The following is a 14,106-nucleotide window of genomic DNA, read 5'->3' as shown; positions in this document are numbered from 1 at the left end:
TTCAACTCCGCACTCGCAATCAGTGCACCAACAAGGAAGCTCCCTTCTTTGACCTTTGACCTATGACGTCATAGGAACGCATGACCTCAGAAGCAATTTAATTCATTCCATTGGCAGAACATTTTTTCGTATTGATATTTTTTCTTTTCTTTTTTTTTTAGAAATTGTTGGTTGGAATTTAATTCTTTACTGGTGTCCAATTGATGTGGGTTTTGTTATATTTATATATGTGAACATTTTTACATACATACATACATACATACACACATGTATTATTATTATTATTATTATGTATTATTATTATTATTATTATTATTATTATTATTATTATTATTATTATTATTATTATTATTAGCTAAGGTACAACCCTCGTTGGAAAAGTAAAATTTTCACACACACACATGTATTATTATTATTATTATTATTATTACTACAACTACTACTACTACTACTATTATTGTTATTGTTATTATCATTATCATCATCATAATTATCATTATCATCATTACTAGCTAAAGCTACACCCCTAGTTGAAAAAACAGGATGCTATAAGCCCAAGGGCTCCAACTGGGAAAAAAGGCCCAATGAGGAAAGGAAAACAAGGAAATAAACACTACAAGAGAAGTAATGAACAATCAAAATAAAACACTCTTAGAACAGTAACAAGATTAAAATAAATCTTTTATATATAATCTATAAAAACTTAAAAAAAACAAGAAAAATAAATAAGTGTATATCATTTATCTATTTCCTTATTTCCTTTCCTCACTGGGCTATTATTCCCTGTTGGAGCCCCTGGGCTTATAGCATCTTGCTTTTCCAACTAGGGTTGTAGCTTGGATAGTAATAATAATAATAATAATAATATTCCTTTCTGAGTGGGGATACCTTAACGTGGTGAAAGGGTTTGCGTATCGCCATAGTCAGGGAAACCCATACTAGGTTGGTTTGCTGTTAGCCATTAGAATAAAGTCTCCCACCATCACCAATCCGCAGTTGGCCAGCATGGCGATGAAAACTTGTCCAAACCAGACATGAATATGGACATGTCTGAGGGATTTGTCCTGTAGTGGTCTAGAAACGGATTAATGTGTTGTTTTATATATATATATATATATATGTGTGTGTGTGTGTGTGTGTGCACACGCGTGCGTTAACCCACGCAAAATCATGACAGTCTTCTGGGGGTCTTTACTCTTTATTCGCCTGTCAAAGTTTCCGGGTCCCACAATGGACATCTTCCACATATTTAAACATTCCCTATCCCCCTCCCCCACGTCATGACACACCCCCCTCCCCCCCCCCCATAGAGCAGGTTCATGTCCCCTTAAATGTATCCCCTTGGGTCATCGGTCCGACCAGGGGACGAGTAGAGCGAAAGGTCAAAGGTCGATTAGATGTTACTCGAAGTGTCCCGTGGGACTCACAACTGCATCCTTGAAAAAAAAAAAAAAAAAATATTTTTGGGAAATTGTATATTATTTAATGGGGAATTTTTTGAAATGTTAATGAAATAGTGAAATGTGATTGATAATGATAATGATAAATGTATTATTATTATTGCTGATTTTTACTTAAAGTTGTTGATAATTATGAGAAGTGTATGAAAGGAATAATTGATATCCAGTTTCCTATAGCTATAATTTTTTACTGGTTCCAATTGGTATATTCGCCCCTATATAATAAATTGTTTGGTTATATATATATATATATATATATATATATATATATATATATATATATATATACATATGTAAGTATATATATATATATATATATTTACATATGTAAGTATATATATATATATATATATATATATATATATATATATATATATATATATATATATATTTATATATATACATATTTATATAATATATTTACATATATACATATATATATATATATATATATATATATATATATATATTATATATATATATTATATATATATATTTATATATATATATATATATATATTCCTGTCACACTGAGCGGCAACCACTCGGAAACTACAATATCCCACAAATTGCCCAAACTGCCATGTTGTAGTCAGGAAAGGAGGAAGGGTTGAATCTGTATGTGTGTGCGTATGTATGTTAACATTTAGCCATAATTTTTGACGTGTCGCGTACACTAATCAAGGTCATCTGTCTGGCCATGATGAAGACATTTATATCGAGTCATAAGGTCAGACAGGAGTTTGTAAAATATCTGACCTTAGATAGGTCAAGGTCACTCGAGGTCATTCTTTTTAGGGTCGAGTATTTTTTTTTAAATTTAGTTAAATATTATATTTAAAATCTAAAATTTAATTGGATATTTATTCATAGTTAATCAAATTAATTGAATGAAATTAAGGTCAGTCACTTTATGGTCAATAGAGTAATTTTTGAAAATTTAGTAAAATAAAATAATCTTTATAATCTAAAATTTAATTGGATATTTATTCATAGTTAATCAAATTAATTGAATGAAATTACCCTTTTTTTTGATAATCTCTTTGCAGAATTTGCAATACGCAATTTTGTATTTAAACCAGTTAATTATTCCATCGTTAACTTCAATTAACTGATTGGAGGATTATAAAAACAATTGGATTAATTTAATTAATCTAATGCAATCTGCCAATAGCTAGAAATTGCACAGAGTCCGTTGGAAGGGGCAATTCACTACAGCCTCTATGTATATTAGGATTACTGGACTCATTGGGAGCTAGTGGCCGCTTACATTCGACTCCTACAGTCAGCTGAAAGCTTTTAAAGCTTTGGAACTCTCTATCTTTCCCCTGTGTTCCCTGCATATACTATCTAGTTGTATCTTGAAAGAAACTGGTCATCTATCCACAAGACCAAATGCAGACCAATAGAAATCAAGCTTTAAACATTCAACCAATAAGAACTCACCTTGAGTTTCGATAATCAACCAATATACAGCATGAGTATAGGTAACTAGCCAATAGGAAGCCATCAACCTCGAGAACCAACCAATAGGAAGCCATCAACCTTGAGAACCAACCAATAGGATGCCATTGTGAATTCGGCAACCAGCCAATAGGAAGCCAGCATCAAAAGCCTTGATTAATTCACAGAGGAAAATTGGGTCATTTTTACTTGTTTGATGATGTCGTAAAACACGGGCGGGTCTTAATGAAGAGAAAGGGTAGATATAAAAGGATAGATTTTTCGGTAAATTGGGGGTGAAGGATAGGTGGAGAATTAGGATAGAAGGGATAGATCGAAAGTGAAGGAGAGAAAGGATAATTGGATATAGCACTGTTGCTAAAGGATTACAGTGCAGTGTTCATGACATACTGTAAGCAGGGTTTAAGTCTAGTGGGTTGTTTTGAGAGAGAGAGAGAGAGAGAGAGAGAGAGAGAGAGAGAGAGAGAGAGAGAGAGAGAGAGGAGAGAGAGAGAGAGAGACATTTTGGATACTTTAAACTTAGTAAAAAAAGACAATCTCTTTCACGATTTCATGGTTCACGAGAGAGAGAGAGAGAGAGAGAGAGAGAGAGAGAGAGAGAGAGAGAGAGAGAGAGAGAGAGAGAGAGAGAGAGAAATTTGGATCCTTAAACTTAGAAAACAAAAATCAAACATAATCTCTTCCACGATTTCATGGTATTCGAGAGAGAGAGAGAGAGAGAGAGAGAGAGAGAGAGAGAGAGAGAGAGAGAGAGAGAGAGAGAGACTTCTTTTCCAGTCAGAGCTCTAATGAACAATCCCTAGAGGACTTATCAGAAAACTTTAGAATTGATGACAATCAACAACAATAAAGTCAAGAGTGTTCTCTTCCAGGACTTCCAGACTTCCAGAGAATCCTGGAAGAGTTTCGTACTCTTTCACTGGAAGCAAGAAGAGAGATAGTTGACTCTTAACTATATCCAATTCATTAGCATCAAGGCACCAGCCACCCTTTGAGATACTACCACTAGAGAGTTATGGGGTCCTTTGACTGGGCAGACAGTACTACATTGGATCCTTCTCTCTGGTTACGGTTCACTTTCCCTTTGCCTACATGTACACCAAATAGTCTGGCCTATTCTTTAAAGATTCTCATCTGTCCTCACACACCTGACAACACTGAGATTACCATACAATTCTTCTTCTCTTAAGGGGTTAACTACTGCACTGTAATTGTTCAGTGGCCACTTTCTTCTCGACAAGAGTAGAAGAGACTCTTTAGCTATGACAAGCAGCTCTTCTAGGAGGACACTCCAAAATCAAACCATTGTTCTCTAGTCTTGGGTAGTGCCATAGCCTTTGTACCATGGTCTTCCACTGTCTTGGGTTAGAGTTCTCTTGCTTGAGGGTACACTCAGGCACACTTGTCTATCTAATTTCTCTTCCTCTTGTTTTGTTAAAGTTTTTATAGTTTATAGAGGAAATACTTATCTTAATGTTGTTACTGTTCTTGAAATATTTCATTTTTCCTTATTTCCTTTCCTCACTGGGCTATTTTCCCTGTTGGGGCTCCGGGGCTTACAACATCCTGCTTTCCCATCTAGGGTTGTAGCTTAGCAAGTAATAATAATAATAATGATAATAATAATTAGCACCAACTGCAGCTGATTTCACCAGATGCTGAGGTTTTTCACTGTTTGGCATTCTATCACATATTGAGGCTCCATGTCGTACTCCCTATCGCCACAAGGTACTCTGTTCGGATATGTTTGCATCCATCAGTGGGGTACTGCGTGCTACTCTCTTTGTTAAGACACCACGCCATCGCAGTTCAAACTTCCATAGGTCTTTCATTTCCTTTTCTGTTAGACTTTAGTCTGTAGGATTGTTTTCCTAAGAGTGTTTTCCCGAATGATAATATATGCAATTCTAGTGTATCCAGATCATGAGAAGAGACAGTAATCTAAGGCTGTATCTACACAGGCTGGAGCTAACAGAGTTTAAATTGGAATCACATTGAGGTTTGCCTTATCATTCTTCTTTTTCGACTAAAGTTTCCCACTATGCAGGGTCGCCATTCCTTGAAAACCGTTTACAATTTCTTCTATCTCCGTTGTCCTCCATTGTGAGATCTTTCTTCTCCATATCTGCTGTCACACACTCCATCCACCTTCTGTTTGTTCTCCCCCTCCTCTTACTACCTGGAACATCCATATCCAGCATCCTCCTCCCAACATACTCCTGGTCTCTCCTCATTACATGCCCAAACCAGTGTAGTCTCTTTTCTTTGAATTTCTTTGACACCTCTGTAACCTTTGTTGTTCGCCTTACCAAGTCATTCCTAACCTTATCCAATTCGCATTATCATTCGAGCCAGCATATTCAGCACTGCGTAAATGGTCCTGAGAAAAGTCAGAGATTTCAGGCTGCATCTATCCAGACAAGAGGTAATGGAGCTTGACTATTTCGCTGTCAGTAGTGACTTTAATAAAACTTCTAATGTAGCGAAAGCTTTCAAGACTTCACAAACCCTATAGCTAGTTGATAGGTGCTATTATAGTATGCTATCTACCGTCGAATTTCTACTATAGTATGGTATCTACCACAAAGTATGTTATCTACCGTCAATGTTAATCCTCCTGTTTGATGAGGATTATCAAACAGATTACTTACCACAAGTATGTTATCCTCATTGGACTTTAATGATAGTTTAATAATATTTATTGGAAGGACAACATGGATGCATACTTATAAGCAGTTTGTAGGTTAGGTTAGGTTGGGTTAGGTTAGGTTGGGTTAGGTTAGGTTAGGTTATCAAGTCGGTAATGATCCTCCTTATTAGAGGCGGATTAGCAAGTAGACTGTATTCTTAGGGACTGATGGTAGGTATCATACTATAGTCAGAGAGGGGTGGTAGATAGCAAAATCAGCGGTAGATAGCATACTATAATAGCACCAGTTGATATTTATTAGAAACTTCTCACCAAGACCATTATGAATACCATATGATTTAGGTGACTTTAAAAGATGCTTCCCTTTTTTCAAATTTTGACTAAATCACCAGTGGCAATGAAAGGGTTAGATTGAAAATACACTGAGGTCCGTGTTACGGTTAAAGCCAGCGTCTTCATCGCTGCGCGAACGGTGTCCTTGGAAGCTGTGTATTTCGAATTCAAGCTCCAGAACTTAGTTCCTGTCTGTACCTACTGAATTCCCGCCTCTGTGGACTGGGGGCACCATTGAAGAGGGTCAAGTCAGTATTGTACCAACCGTGTGTCACACGATCGTACATAGTTCATTTTGTGTATATATCATGCTTGTATCTTCGCTCTTCCCTCGCACTAAAAAGAGCCTGAATGGGTGTTCGGGTCACTCCGGGGTCACCAATGTGACGGGCCGAGAGAAGGTTGTGACTCAAAGACAGGATGAAAGCAACTGAGTGAGTTTATTATAGAACACTCTCCTTTATATACAAAAGCTCAAGGCAACAAGAAATTTCATGTTCAAAATTGACACCATTACCGGTGAGAAAAACGGACATGTTTATTCATGCTCTTTTTAGTGCGAGGGAAGAGCAAAGATACAAGCATGATATATACACAAATGAACTATGTACGATCGTGTGACACACGGTTGGTACAGTATGCCCTAGCCATAGAGCCATTTTGAACTATTCAGAAGCTCATACTAAAAGTACCATTACATATGGAGGGGGACTTTAGGCAGAGGACGGCCTCGGGTTGAACGACGGTAGGGCTAAGCGCAGAATTTATAACTCATAGACTATCGTTGTTACACACAAGAAAAATTATACTCAGCTTCTCATTATTACAAGATGTATGAAACAAAATTATACAGGTTAAGATGATTAAGAAATAATCATTATTATATAGCTATATTTCATAGTAAATCTTTTGATGCTTTTCACATTTTAATTTAATGAATATTTCCTTTTGTTCATTTTTTACCACAAGATAAGAATAATGACATCAGTCATTTTTTCATTTTTTTTATTTTAACCTCAATAACTTAAAAACAGTTCATCTATGTTTTAAGTAATCTTTCATATTATCCCATAGCTCCATTTTTCGTATTGTTCCCAAAAGAAGTGAACATCTGAAGGGATTAGTATAAAGTAATATCTATAGACAGTAGTAGAGGGTGCATTGACACTGACTGTTTTAGCAAGCCTTGTTGTTTTCATATTGACCAATTTATTTCTTTTGATTCCAGGGCGAAGAGATGCCTTACTCAAATCTAGTCCCGACGGTAATGATGCTGACCCTCTGCGTCTTAGTGCTGATGGGATGGATAGTTGCTGAATCAGCAGCATCTTCTTTCTCGAGCCTCAACTGCTCTCATGAGGTTGCCGACTTGAGTGGAAACAGCAGAGAAGGCGAGCCCCAAGTCAAGAACTGCAGCCACGAGATAGGGGACCATTCTGGAGTGCCTGCCGCCCTTCCGTCCTTCAGCCAACATAACACAAGCAACGGCAGGAATGGCCAGTCTCTTAGACCTAGTGATAATCCCGCAATGAATACCTCATTAGAAACTGTAGTTAGATACCGGAAAGAACTGGATCTCTGGCAATGCTTGATGAGGCAAGCGAGGGCCACCCGACTTGAGGAAAAGACGGCCGGGAATAAAAGCGTCCCGAAAAAAATCCAATATTGTGCTCCAGTTGTGAGAAAAGAAAACGGAAGCGAAGCCAGCGAGGGAGAGGGCTCGCATGACGTCAGAGGAGGCTCATCTGCGGGGGATGGAACGCGCGAGAGAGATTGCCTCCCTCTCTTATTCTTCCTCTTTCCCACGCTGTGCAATGAAACGCGGCTCTGCGTCAACTTGACCGAGGCATCTCTGGACACCATCCCTCAACGCTTCTGGCTCTGGAACAAGAAGAAGAAGGGAGATGACGATGGATCGGAGGCCGTCGTCTATATCGTGGTGGTCTTGGCCTTCTATTCCTTCGGCATTGTCTTCATGATGGCCAACTTCATCCGGCAGGAACAGAGAGAGCTGGAGGAGGCAAAGCTATACAAGCAGTACGTCAAGGTGGCCCGCGACCGCCTGCTGACTTCAAGGGGCAACATGGCCAACAAGCTGGCACTACAAGCCCTGAACACATTCAACGCTATTCCACAGACTACAGATGATAGCAAAATCACTTTTGTATGAGTGTCACTCACGTAGTGTATATTTTTGTTGCAGGAACATTTATAGCTCTAGAACTGCAATTTTGATCGATCATGTAAGCCACACAGACTCACATTACATAATAGATGGTCATTATTTCTATCGGTCATTATCTGTCTGCTTGACTAAATATTACCATTTTGTTTTCATAATGGCCCTATTCCAGTGATAATTAAATATGCTTGTACATAAAGGGCGTGTGAATGTTGCTAGGATATATTTGTGTAACCATTGAAGACCAACAGATAACTATTTATCCAAGCCTTCACTCTTTAGAGTTTAAGGGTAATACAGTGACTTGTTGCCGCTCCCGCCAGACTCCTAGCATCTGTTTTGAGTGTAGCTTCTTCTCTTCTGCTTTTCATTCTGTCTCACGGTCTCTCTTTAGCTGTCCAGCTCCTCCAACTTAATTTTCAACTTAGATTCTTTTTCGTAAAATAATTCAGTGGCCTCGTTCAACTGGCTTACAGTGTAAGCGGCCACGTTCAACAGCTTTGTAACAATGACTCGTAACACACAATGGCTGTTGATCACTGTCGAATATGACTGTTTTGAACTCGCACAAAAATATAGAGACCAAACGCTCAGACTAACACTGAAACACATTGTATGTTTCATCTATCTTTTGATACAAATAGCAGAGGGAGAACCAATACTAAAAGAATAGATTTTTGCTTTAATGAACAATTGTATTTGTTATTGTGATGTTCTTTCTCTTTGATCTACATACCTGATTGTTCACAGCTTTCTCCCCCACCCCCCAAATGTTTCACCTCGTTCTCGTTGTTTGTAACATTGAAAATATAAAGGATTACACTCAGTAATGCCTTTTAAAAAATGGGGCTTGGAGATAAAGACATAGAATTGGTGTTGCAACTTGAGAATCATTACGACTGAGGATCTAATTTCTGTTGTGTGGAAGAGAAGTCGAACAATGGACAAAACCTATGCTTAGTGGTGCAATACATAATTGAATATTACTATTAATGAATTCATTGCAGTTTCTCCTGAGATTAAGGTATATTTGAACTCCATATTAATTTGAATATTAAAAAAACAGGTGATTTCGAAATTCTTACTCAATGAGAAACATGACAAAAAATTATAAAAAAATCCAAAAATATATATAAAAAAGCTTTTTTTGGATTCGTTTTCAGTTGGAATCATTATAATTATATTCCTGATATTCTTGCCTAATGAGATACATAAAAAATCGAAGAATTGATATAATTATCATTACGAATATGTCTGAAAAAGTTATGGAATAATAGAAAAGAATGTATATACTTAAAAGGGGAAAGACAAGATACAGAAGAAATTCTAATAATCATAATTGAATGTACAATTAAACAGATTTTAACTAATATAATTATTAGCAAATATAACTTGAACTTTATCAAAAATAAAGACAAGTGAATTAAATCATATCTCAGGAGATATTCAAAGTAGAGAATGCAAAAGTAAAGGTAAAAGTGTCTGGTTTCAGATCCAGTTTCATCAGAATAGATGCTCACCAGAACGTCAGTCGGGAAAGCCTAACCCCCCACTGCAGTGCCAAACCATAGCAGTGGCCTCCCCAGTACACCGCTTAAACTCACGGTCCTGGGGTGGGATCGACCTGTGGCCATGCGAATACCAGGCAACCACGTTACCACTGTGCTAGCCAGGAGGCTAGTACGGGTGCTAGCCAGGAGGCTAGTACGGGTGCTAGCCAGGAGGCTAGTACGGGTGCTAGCCAGGAGGCTAGTACAGGTAGAAGACAAGAAGCAGAGGTCATGATACACGATGAGACCACAGTGGAAAACGCACAGATTAAAATCAACCGATTGGAGAAGAAGTAACAATGATCTTGGAAGTCATACTCTAACCATAGGCTACTTATGTACCATCTGAAACAAACACAGACTAAGTATAAGATTAGCAAAAGAGTTGTAAATACTGACAGACAAAACAGACTCACACATAAGTTCTACAGGAGGATTTTCACAATAAACTTTTAACTTGTGGGTGATTTTATCAAACGAACAGTGCAAGACCAGCGGAGACATAATGGATCACGGATGATTTTAAAAAACGAACAATGCAAGACCAGCGGGGACATAGCAGATCACGGATGATTTTACCAGACGAACAGGGCAAGACCAGCGGGGACAGCAGATCACGGATGATTTTGAAAAAAGAGCAATGCAAGACCAGCGGGAACATAGCAGATCATGGACGATTTTACCAAAGGAACAGGGCAAGACCAGTGGGGACAGCAGATCACGGATGATTTTAAAAAACGAACTATGCAAGACCAGCGGGGACATAGTGGATCATGGATTTTATCAGACGAACAGGGCAAGACCACCGGGGACAGCAGATCACAGATGATTTTAAAAAAAAAGAACAATGCAAGACCAGTGGGGACATAGCAGATCACGGATGATTTTACCAGATGAACAGGGCAAGACCAGCGGGGACAGCAGATCACGGATGATTTTAAAAAACGAACAATGCAAGACCAGCGGGGACATAGCAGATCACGGATGATTTTAAAAAATGAACAATGCAAGACCAGTGGGGACATAGAGGATAACGAATTATTTTACCAAACGAACAGTGCAAGACCAGGGGGGGCATAATGGCTCCCGGATGATTTTACCTTACGAACAGTGCAAGACCAGCGGGGACATAGAGGATAACGAATTATTTTATCAAACGAACAGTGCAAGACCAACTGGGACCTAGCGGACCCATCTGAATGGAGCCTTGATAGATCCTCCCTTTCTGTAGGGATTTGATTATAACAAGTACCTTAATTTGAAAAAAAAAATAATACACGAGTTCTCGATGAATTCACCCTTTTACCAAAGGAACAGTGAAAGACCAACTGGGACATAGCGGATCGCGGATGATTTTACCAAACGAACAGTGTAATATCAATTGGGACCTCTTCCCAAGGTATTCTTCAAGACTATCTGAGACATATACCAAGATCTTCTTTTATCTTCATATAGCCTATAATCTATAACAGATCATTGGATACTTTCAATGTCTGTATGTACTCTATAATGTGCTTTATAACAATAAAAGATATTAAGGGAAAATGTTAGGTAATATAATGGATATAAATTGTTTTCTATGTTGTCAAATGTTGTAGAAGCTTCCTGAAAACCACCTTTGGTTTGTTTATTTCAGACCGCTTATCAAGTAATTCCAAATATCCTATAGTCCATTTCTTTTAGCATCTTTGCACCGAGTCGCGGCGGTGCCCTTTTAGCTCAGAAAAGTTTCCTGATCGCTGATTGGTTAGAATTATCTTGTCCAACCAATCAGCGATCCGGAAACTTTTCCGAGCTAAAAGGGCACCGCTGCGAGTCGGTGCAAATATGCATCGCTAAAAGAAATGGACTATAGTGTCTACCAATACAGTAAAACAATCGTTCCATATTAGTTTTTGAGATATTTATGATGTATAAATGATGTTCACACGTGCCTCATACTTCAAAACAAGGTTACCTTTGCAGGTCATTAGTATCGCACCTTCTACCGTGTCGTAGCACTGCTGAGCGAGTTTGTTGTCGTGCGCGCACTTCGAAGATGTTCTTGCACATGATTTATTTTTGAGATTTCAAAGAATTCAAGACGAACATGAACTGAAAATGATTCTCTAGGATGCTTTGATTATCATTTGCTTTGTGTTATGATCTGTTAATGTCAGAATCAGTTGTAAATAAGTAGAGATTTTAGACTTCCTCCGCCAATGAAGATTGTCAACATTTGACTCAAGTCTGCAGACCTAGCATTCCATTTTTCATATGTTACTGTATAATAATAACAATAATAACTAGAATCGCAGTCTTGATCCAGATCACCTCCGATACTAACGGGTTCTATCACTTGTTCAAATCCGGGTGAAAATCCGGCAAGACGTTTTAACGTAATCCTGCCCACAGACAAACATAAGTAAATTAAAAAAATGCAGGTCATTTATAACATCCTTGGCGGAGGTAACAAACAGAGTGGTTGTGCATGATATGAGAGGGAAGTCATAGGCTTGTTTCAACTTTAATACACACGAACCTAACCTTCAGTAACTTAACTCAACCTAGCGAGCCCAACTCAAATCTTGCCGGATTATATAGACGATAGTTTTCTCTCATACGGCATGCACAATTATTCTGCCATTTTAGAGAGTAGACTACCTTACAACTATAAGTTTCTATTGTTTACTTTTTGAATGTCGAGTTAATGCGTTGTTCCACTTCTAAGGGTTTCAACTTAAGGTGGCAACAGGTAGGGTTAGTGAGGCTCCAGAAGTCTTTATATAAATTTCCTCTCTTTAATTCTGGTCTTCATAATTCTGTGACACTTGCTAGAATTTTCTGAATCAGATTATACTTAAAAATTTGAAAATCGAATTCACGGAGAAATCACTCGAGCGTTTTTATACACCAAGTGCTGATGTCTCCGTTACTGTGATGTAAGACATTTTTTTTTTCATGTAACTCTCCCTAGTAGTCAAAATAGAAATTAGAGAGAATGTTATTGAAGACAGACTTAATTTCCTTGAAGTAGCATTCCATACAGAATATATTTCAATTTACAATTCTTAGTTAAGTTCAGTTTGATAACTGTGTACGTCACCTCACTACGCATAGGTGTTTGTTTCCATGCGTAAGCCCTTTATGAGTAGGTGTTTCCTTTCCCCTGCTTAGAAAAATAACTCATAACATGCAGTCATCTGTAGTTGTATTCACAACACATGTATTTTTTACTGGCAACCCTTTCAGTTGGTATAATTAATTGATTTGGTTTCTTTGAGCCTTGCTAGTCAAACCAGCTAAGTAAGAACCAGATACTTAGACTATAATCGAACTTAATATGATTTAAGCAAACTAAAACTAGGTTTCTGTGTCCCTTCTTGATCAGGATAGAAGGCTAGCCCTACCTGATAACCTCTATAGCTGTATCGATAAGTGATTATTGTTATTAGGAAGCTTTGCAGGTAAGATAGATTCTGATGGACACAGGTTGGATTTTGTGGGCTCTGAGATAGCTGGGTTCTGTTGGTAGTTATGAAGTTAGGTTAGGCAAAAGCTAGGCTTTGTATTATGAGAGATTTGAGATAGTGTGGCCCTGGAGTACTGTGTTTGTAGGTAGCTGAATTATGTGGGTAACCAAATAGGTATTGTGGTAGCCAAGTTTAAGGTAACTGGGTTCATACTAAGCTGGTTGGAATGGACAACACTTTCAGAATGATATCTATAGCTTTCTCAATGTATCCAAGTATCAAGACTTGATTGAGAAAAAAAAATAAAAAGCTTATTTTAGATTCAATAAAGCTTCGGAAGTAATTGAGCATATTCTAAGAAAACGGTTACGCCTGCGCATTGCATGCAACTTAGCTATTATAACACAGCTAATGCAAGAGAAATTTTCCCCATGCACAAATAAGAAGCAAAGGGCAAATGCAAATATCAAGGTGCGTTCGTTTTGTCGAAAATTTTGAATCAGTGTAAATGTCTATTACATATTATCAATGATATTTCTGACCTTGACCATAATGTAAATGCATATTTTCTTAGCTTAAATGTAATGTGAATTCACATGGTTTTCCACTTCCAAACCCAAAGTGAACTCGCTTCTCTCTTTTCGGGCAAACAGAACGTGCCTTAAGATGATCTCGCTCTGTTTCCACTCACGAGAGAACATAGGATCCGCTGACCAATCAAAATATTGCTTCTGAAGTTACTCCTGGTGATATGCAGTCCGTCAACACCAATTTTCTCACTGCTTTTGAATATGAGAGTATTTTTGTGAAAATATACACTCCGATATAAGTAAAGAGCGTTTTATTATCCTGGGTAAATGGTGGCATATAGAGCTAGGGCATGTTAGTGAAACCTTACAATATTTCCCATGTACCCATAAGTGTGGAAAATTACTTCACAGGCCCTTAAGTTACCTTAGTATGATGGACAATAGCTGGATTCTAACAATTTACGGTGAAATACGAGGATGGAAAC

The 14,106-nt window shown here is 37.8% G+C and overlaps 1 protein-coding gene across 1 annotated transcript in view; it reads left to right on the top strand.

Annotated features, from left to right (window-relative positions):
• The window catches only part of LOC137626455 (uncharacterized), a 23,597-nt gene extending 9,690 nt beyond the window's left edge, over positions 1-13,907 (top strand). The window contains exon 2 of the mRNA XM_068357458.1: positions 7,136-13,907. Coding sequence (XP_068213559.1) covers positions 7,136-8,077 — 942 coding nt within the window. The 3' untranslated portion in view covers positions 8,078-13,907. The remainder of the gene's footprint in view (positions 1-7,135) is intronic.
• Positions 13,908-14,106: the final 199 nt, after the last annotated feature.

Source organism: Palaemon carinicauda, chromosome 34, assembly GCF_036898095.1.
Source record: "Palaemon carinicauda isolate YSFRI2023 chromosome 34, ASM3689809v2, whole genome shotgun sequence".
In the NCBI taxonomy this organism is placed as follows: Eukaryota; Metazoa; Arthropoda; class Malacostraca; order Decapoda; family Palaemonidae; genus Palaemon; species Palaemon carinicauda.
Note: the sequence above shows the minus strand (reverse complement) of the source record. Positions and strands in the feature narration are given on the sequence as shown.